We start from the raw sequence: 9040 nt of genomic DNA, 5'->3' as shown, positions 1-9040 counted from the left end.
ATTTTTTTTTTATAAAAGTCAAAATTACCATGATATAATCTTTTTATAATTTCTCGCGTATCCTAAAGAAAAAAATTAAATAAAATATTTAGTTCCAACGTGATAAATGTTCGATTAATCATAGATGGATTTACACTTTGCGCGCGCGTATATATGTATATAGGGTGGAGAAGTAGGTCTTCTTAATCGGACATTTATCACGTTGGAACTAAATATTTTATTTAATTTTTTTCCTTAGGATACGCGAGAAATTATAAAAAGATTATATCATGGTAATTTTGACTTTTATAAAAAAAAAATTGAATCATTTTTATAACATTTTTTAGTTAATATAGAAAAGTTATATTGAGAAAATAAACATGGAGAATCACAATATATATATATAAATAAATCATAAAAAAGTATTTATTTAAATTACAAAAATATCAATATTGACTATTAATCAGTTGATTTTCCCATCACGCCCTCAATCAGTAAATCCAACGTGAGCCATGAAGAACCGCCTTCTTTCATGGCGTCATGCGCGGCTCGTCCCCATTCAGCTACCCTCTTACTCACCTCCTCCGCCACCTTACCGCAGCCCATTAGCTCCCTCGCCTTCATCTCCACCTCCTCTGCCTCCACGTAACCCCTCACCGACCCATCCCGTGACAAGATCCTCAGTCCCACCCCTATTTCATCCGCCACAAACCTTGCATTGAGATGCTGTTCTGCCATAAATGGCATGGCCAGTATCGGCACTCCGGCGGAGATGCTTTCCATCACAGAATTCCACCCACAGTGACTCAGAAACCCTTTAACCCCGTCATGTTGAAGGATTTTCGATTGATCAACCCATTCTTTTGCTACCAATCCTCTACCCTTCACCCTTGATTCAAAGTCTGGCAGAAAATCCAACCCTTTTGATCTCAAAGCCCACAAGAAACTTACCTCCGATTTCTCCAAACCTTCTGCAATTTCAAGAAACTGTTCAGGTGATATTTCGGCTTGTGTACCGAACGAAACATACAAAACGGGTTCTCCCTTGTCCAATTTTTCATCCAGCCACCGCAGGTAACTCGAGTTCTTCGATATATTATTCTCCGGCGGCTCCGCCGCCAAGCAGAGTGGCCCGATATTCCAAGCTTTCGGCCCCAGGTTCTTGTTCCAGTAATCCGTATAACGGGATTCCAGCTCGTAAAAGCTGTTCACGATCAAACCATTACTCATTGCCAGAGCGATTATACACTCCATCATGAAATCCACAAAAGGCCCCGAGGGATTAATATCACCAAACGGTGGCTCAAAATCATTCCTTGTCAACTTTATCTCAGGAAAATCAGTCATCGAAAAGGGCTCATCAACTGAATCTGTACCCGCATGTGGGCTGAATCTCCCCAATATTTGGTACATGGTGGCTGAAAAGTTCCCCATCCCGAAGAAACCCAGCCTCGGCACCCCGATTTTCTGCGCAGATTTCAGAGTCCACCAGAGAAACGAATCGGAGACGACGCATGAAGCAGGAGGCTGGAGGGTTTCCAGGGCTTTCTCGAAGCTCTCCTGCATCTGTTCTGTTGCTCTCACGAAAGGGAGAAAGGAGGACCCGTATGACAATTGATCAGTGTTTTCAACACCTGGAGGAACACCTTCTATGTTCTGCGGGAAAGGGAGTTCGACAATGGAAACATCGATGTCTTGGAGGAAGGCGCGGATGCGCGGGGAGTTCCCGGCGGTGGTGAAGAGAGTGACAACGACGGAGCGCCGCCGTAGGAGGCGGCAGAGGTAAAGGAGAGGGATGGTGTGGCCTTGGGAGAAGAAAGGGAAGATGGCAAAGTGTGGGCAGGAAAGCGAACCCATTGATTTTTCTTAGTCGTAGTTTATGAAATGGAAGATATCCCATCTTATAGGATAACGCCCTCGGTTCCCTGCTCCGAGGGGTTATTGACTGTATAAATATGGCGGCATAAAATAAATAAATAAATATTATAAATCACATGTGTTTATTAAATTACATTATTAAAAAATAATTTATATGTAAAAATTGTTTATTTATTTTTTTAATTTATTTTTTAAAAAAAATAAAAAACCAACCTCAAATATATGATCTAATTTGTTAAGCATAACAAAAACTGCAATTTTTCCTATTTTATACATCATTTGCTCACTTTTTGATAAATTATTTGAAATAAAAAGTTAAATTTAGTAGGTTGTAAATATCAGTTTATTAAGTTTTTTTTTAAACGGTCTCACATGTTTATATCCATGATATAGATCGACTCGATCTATACATACAGTGAAAAATAATTTTTTTGACATAAATAGTAATAAATTGTCATCAGTAGTTTCGAGTCGAAGATCTGTCTCACAAAATTATTATGTGAGACATTTTCATGTGTTTGTGTTGTTTCTAATCTTAGATAACAATAATCATTTTCAAATAGTATATTTAACCGATTATCGTTATAAAATTAATACAAACTAGGAAATTTCTATTAAAATTTTTTATTAAATCTTCTGGTTTCTGACAGATCCAAAGAAAATTTAACTTTCAATAGTATATATTGTGTGCTAAAGTACATATTTTTTGTGGAATAATAATATTATTTAAATATATTCATTGTTCTATTAATAATATTATTTTAAATATACAGCTTCATCAATTTTTCAAAAGAAAAAATAATGTTAATTTAGAGTGATATAAGACATGCTTGCCTGCGTCCAAATTAGGAGCTAGAATAAATAAAATAATCTCAGTATCATTTACATGGTTTGTTTCTTGCTGTCCGTGCAGGCACGGCCTGCATAGTCCACATCTTTTGACATATCAAAATTTTGTTCGGACTCGGTTTTGTGTGTTCGAGCACGATCTTGATATGTGTAAAAAATTGACATATGTTAAGATTTGGACCCGTTCAAGCACTCTTGACTCGTGCAAGCAGATCATACACGGTGTAGGACCGAGCGCTTTTCGTTTTACCAAAAGCTATAGCTAGTGGTAATGATGCAACTCAAATCTTTTAAACCGCACAGCAGCTCAAGCACCACGGTTCGATCGTTCTACCCAGTAAGAACAATTATTGCACCCAACACACGGGTAACGTGTGTATGTTTGTGTGTTACCACAAAAATATAATTTAGGTGCAAGTAAGCGTGCTCCGATCTACTGGTATATATGTCGTATAAATTTTTTTTAATTTTGTTTTATATATTAAATATTAGTTTTTATTGTTTGATAGATTATGAAGTTTATAGTCGATTAATATAATTATATACAAAAAATATTGGTGAAGTCAATAAGAATTCACGTTTAGTAAGTGACATAGATTAGAAGACAAATATACACAACATTAATTTGACACGTTTAGTAATTGACATAGAACAATTATCACGATACAAGATTTTAGGCTCGGTATAATTAGATTTTGAATTCGAAACTTTATATTAAATAAGAAAAAATTATTTTCAGACACGACATATAATTATTTGATTAAATTATATAAACATACAACGTGAACCATTAATTGAATTTATATTGATATTAATTTTTTAAGTGTTCAAGTTATATAAATATGACAAATACAGGAGGGTTGACAAAATTGTTTGAACAGACAACACCATGATATTAATAGGTTTATTGTGAGACAGTCTTATTTACGTATAAACGTTTTTGTGGGTATTAATTCGGTATCTATATATATCAAATAAATTATAATTTTTCAGAAATGGAATTGAAAATCTTCAATAGCATAAAAACACAAGTTCAATATAAAAATCAATTTTTGAAGTATTTTACTATTATTGTTTGTCTCTGTTTATATATATATATATAAAAAAAATTTTTGAAGAGGTACTATTTTTATTTCTATTTTTTCAAAGGCAAAAACTTGTGTGAGACGGTCTCACGGGTCGTATTTTGTGAGACGGATCTCTTGTTTGAGTCATCCATGAAAAAGTATTATTTTTTATTGTAAATATCGGTATGATCGATCCGTCTTACAGATAAATATTGGTAAAATAGTCTATTTTTTAAAAAACAACAATTTTATCTTTTGGACAAGATTTGGTCCACGTTCTAGACGTGTCCAAATTTAGGTTGCATTCTTCGTCGTAAAATTGAATGGGTCACTTAATTAAATATTCAACTAGAAATTAAATGTCCAATGGAAGAAGATGGACAAATTTGACTTCACAACTTACATTAAATACAAACACACTGTTTGGGTGTGTCTGGAGAAACTATGATTAAAAAAATTGTCGTGAAAATTTATTTTGGAAAATCGTATTTCAGTCGGAAACTAGTATTTCATTCGTGCAATTCACATTGTTATTTTATGTAATTAATGATTAAATTAATAAGTATTAATGTTTGAATAAGTATTTAAAATTATTGATATAATATAATTAATATATTTAAATTTTAAATATTATTCTAAAAAATTATTATATCAAAATATTTATGTCGTTTGAGATAACACTCAAATAATGATAAAAATATTTTGTTATTAAATTGATTTATTATTTTGGTTAAGTGGATTTGCTATTAATAAAAAGAATAGAAAAAATAATTAAAAAATCTTATATTATTTTTTTTAATCAAAATTTTAAAGAATAAATAAATATTTTTCAATTCAATTTTTTGTCATCTATTGGATGAATAAATTTTTATTAAAAATATAATTATATTTTAGATATGTTAAAAATATTTATATTAAATTTCTATTAAGATAGATATTTTAAAGTTATATTCAGATACATAATAATAATAATAATAACAACAACAATTTATGGGCACTCTTTCAAAAAAGTTGAAAATCGTAATATTATATAAATATTTTTTATATTTTATTTAATATGATAAAGAGTATTAAACATAAAATCTATAAAAGCAACACACAACTTAAAATCATAATCGAAATTTAATAGAATTATATAATCAATGCAGATACTTAGATGTATTTTATAATTTCAAGGAAAATCAAATTTAAATTTGAATTTAAAAAAATAAATTGAAAAAAATTTACATTTAATTACGTATTTATTTCCTATTTGTTTCAAATATTAATGTGGTAGGTCAGTAGGTTAGTACATTAATAATGATAAAAATTTTTCCTTTTATAGCATTTTATTTTTGGTGGAAACTTTTGAGATATGACAAAAACTGTTTATATATGTGTGTGTTAACCATATAAAAAAAAAAGAAAATATAAACAATACCCCTAAATCAAAAAAATAACATGTATGAGAAAAATAATAATAACGTTTGATAATGGAAAATACATTTTAAATTTGAATTTCTGTTGTTTCCATACGCTGGTAGATTTTATCAACAAACTAATAGGAGTTTAAGCGCCAAATGTGTTTTTGAATGGTTTGTCTCACGAGTGATAGTGAACATTGCACTCATTTTTTTTAATATTTATTCGGATTGAAAATTGATTATTTAAATGTGTGATGCAAAAATCGGACTGAATTATTTTGCACAATTTATAATAACAACTAAATATATCATAGTAACACAAAATCATATCTCAAATTAAATGAATTGATATAACAAATGCAAAAACTTAAAAATAGTTTATGTTTTCAATGGAGTTCGATTTCAATTTGAATAAAGAAAATAAAAAATACATAATTCATAATTTACATTTAAATTGATATAAAAATGAATTAAATTCAAATTTGAACTAATAATTAATTCAAACAATGATTGAAGTTTATGTTTTCAAATATTATCAATTCACATTTGAATTTTTTTAAAAAGAAACTAGAAATGTCTTTATTAAAAAAATATCAATAAAAATCACATAAAATTAAATGTTTTCAAGCATTTATTGTAGTACACCTATTTCGATATCAATGATATATCTTTCTATTTTTAGAATTTTCATTTTGACGGGAACTTATTATTTCAGGCAAAAATTCAGCTTTTATATATACTACTATTTCATCTGTGTGATGCACGAAGCGTTATTTTATGTAATTAATAATTAAAATTAGTGAGTATTAGTGTTTGAATAATTATTTAAAATTTTTGATATAATATAATGACTATATTAAAATTTTAAATATTATTGTATCAAAATATTTATGTCATTTGAGATAACACTCAAATGATGATAACAATATTTTGTCGTTAATTGATTTATTATCTTGGTTAAGTAAACTGCTATTAATAAAAAGAATAGCATTTTTTTTAAAAAAAAAAACCTTATATTATTTTGTTTATCAAAATTTTAAATAATAAATAAAATTTTTTATATGGTCATTTATTAGAAGAATGAATTTTGATTAAATATGTAATTATTTTTTGGACATGTTAAAAAATAGAATTTTAAAGTTCTATTAAGATAAATAATAATAATAATAACAATTTATGGACACTCTTTTTAAAAAGTTGAAAAACGTAATATTGTATAAATTTTTTTATATTTTATTTAATATGATGGAGTGTAGTAAACATAAAATATATAAAAGTAACACACAACTCAAAACCATAAACAAAATTAAATAGAATGATATAATAATTCAGATACTTAAATTAGTTTATAATTTCAAGAAACATCAAATTTAAATTAGAATTTTAAAAAATAAATTGAAAAAATTTCACATTTAATTATGTATTTATTTCTTATTTGTTTTAAATATTAATGTGGTAGGTGAATACATAAATAATGTTAAAATTTTCTTTTTATAACATATTATTTTTGTTGAGAACTTTCCAAATATGGCAAAACTCTATTTATATATGTGTGTGTGAACCATATAAAATAAAGAAAATATAAATAATAACCCTAAATCAAAAAAAATAAAATGTGTGAAAAAAAAATAATAACAACCTTTTGATAATCAAAAAAACATTTTAAACTTGAATCTATGTTGTTACCATATGCTGGTAGATTGTATCAACGAACAAGCGTTGAATTTATTTTTGAATGATTTACCTCACTGGTGATACTGAATATTTCACTCATTTTTATTTTTATTTTTATTGTGATTGAAAATTGATTGTATGGATATGATGCAGAAATCGGACTGAATTACTATCCATTTCTCAATTTTAATAAAAATAATAACAATAATAATAATAATAGTAAAAAGAGATATGTTGGTGAAAAGATAATATAAGAGATACGTGAAAGACATGTTTAATCTGAAAATACAAATTTCTTTCTGTTTTATTAGGAGTGATATTTAGGTACGCTCGAACTTTGGTTTAGATCAAAAAAATATAAATTCAAACAGAAACCAAAAACCGAGTCGAGCCGAACAAAAAACTTAATTTATTAATTCCGATATGAATGTTAAAATCGAAATCTATATGATTCGATTTCTAATTATACATGTAAAAAAAAAACAGACAAGAAAAAATTTTGATTAGACTAATAATTTTATTTAGATTATATATTTTCTGTAATGACATTTAATGAATTAAAAACTATTATTTTAAATTTTTAGTTGATTGTTATTTGTTTAATTTATTACATTACTAAAATTTTAACTTAAAAACTATATATCATATTTAAAATATATTTTACCATCTCCAACCCAACTCCACAATTTACACTACAAAAATTGCTCCAAATGTGGCGCATCACTGTAGCTACTGCGCCACAAATTTTTCCTTTTTTCTTTAATTTTTTTTAAATTTTTTAAATTTTTAGTTTAATTTATTTATTTTATATTTTTTAATTTTTTATAAATTTAAATAAATATTAAATTAAATTTTTAAAAATTTTGAAATATTAATAATAAAAATTCAATATTTTAATTTTAAATTAAATTACTACAAAAATAAAAATTTAATAAAAAACCAAATTAAATTGATAATGCATTAAAAAGAGTACAAATCACGGAAGACAAACAACAAATATCACAAAACAACATTAACAAACAACAAAATCACAAAACGTAAAAATAGATTTTAGTAATTAGGTAAATCGGATACCGATCCTCCAATATCTTCGAAATAAGATCCAAAGTTGTCATTATCTCGACATTCAACTTCAAGTCATTTTCGCAAAATATTCTATTTTTGAGTTCTAGTGTACTCAAGCATATTTGGATCCGCAAATTTGATTAAATCCTCGTATAAAATTCTATCTTCTCTTTTTTTCTCTTCTTGTTCAAGTCTAATATTTTGAAGATCATAGTTTTGTTGTCTTTAGGCAGCTCCTTGTTTCAAAACATTCAAAAGCTCGTGATGTTGTTCTTCCATTGTACATTGAATTTGAGAAATATATTAGTCTCTTTTTTTCTTTTTAATTTGTTTTTTTTCCATTCTAATTGGTCTTTCAGAACTGTCACCGATATTGTCATCGATTAAATTTATTGGAAATCTAGAGAATATAGGTGAACCTAATTAGGGCGATTCTTCATCTGGAGTATCGGATGTGATGTATCAAGATTAGTAGCACGCATTTTAGATTCCTTGGATGAAGGAATTTTGTCTCTTGAAATTTTTTCACAATCTTCAACAATATTCCACACATAATCGAATAAAAATGCTTTGTTATTTTTACTCTTTGCGCATACAGTACTTTTGCTTTACGCGATTCATCTACATGAAAGTATAAAAAATTAATTACAAAATTTTGATTATTAATGACTTGTAATTTTTTTTAAAAAATAAACTCACAATATCTTGTTCCGATGCACCACTTGGATTGAGATTTTCAATTTTTCGAATGCATCCTGTCAAATGTGCATCCTGAGTTTTTGCTTAAAAATAGTAAGTTCTCGCTAAAATGACAATTCTAAAAAAAGAAATATATATCATGAATCTCGAAATATGTGTAATGCAATAATGATTGATAACATTTAATTTAATGTATTTTTTATTGATATAATTTTTTATAAATACTTCCCTATTTTCTCCTAAAAAAATTCAAAATGTGAATTTGAAGACATAAACTTCAATTATTGCTTGCATTGATTATATCAATTCAAATTTGAATTTAATCCGTTTTCACATCAATTCAAATGTAATTTATGAATTATATGTTTTTATTTTTTTTATTCAAATAGAATCTGAACTCCATTGAAAATATAAACTACTTTTAAA

At 27.2% G+C, this 9040-nt stretch overlaps 2 protein-coding genes across 2 annotated transcripts in view; one reads left to right on the top strand and one right to left on the bottom strand.

Moving 5' to 3' along the window:
- LOC140975506 (protease Do-like 9) overlaps positions 1–9040 on the top strand; it is a 41654-nt gene that overhangs the window by 27747 nt on the left and 4867 nt on the right. The window lies entirely within an intron of this gene.
- LOC140975502 (UDP-glycosyltransferase 90A1-like) lies at positions 369–1905 on the bottom strand. Its single transcript, XM_073439237.1, has one exon. It carries the CDS (start codon positions 1834–1836, stop codon positions 439–441), a length of 1398 nt encoding a protein of 465 aa, XP_073295338.1. The 5' UTR covers positions 1837–1905; the 3' UTR covers positions 369–438.

Source organism: Primulina huaijiensis, chromosome 4 (genome assembly GCF_012295235.1).
Source record: "Primulina huaijiensis isolate GDHJ02 chromosome 4, ASM1229523v2, whole genome shotgun sequence".
Taxonomy (NCBI): domain Eukaryota; kingdom Viridiplantae; phylum Streptophyta; class Magnoliopsida; order Lamiales; family Gesneriaceae; genus Primulina; species Primulina huaijiensis.
This window is presented reverse-complemented; position numbering and strand designations above follow the sequence as displayed.

Coding starts and splice junctions, on each gene's coding strand:
- LOC140975502 (XM_073439237.1), bottom strand. CDS start 1,836: ATGGGTTCGCTTTCCTGCCCACACTTTGCCATCTTCCCTTTCTTCTCC.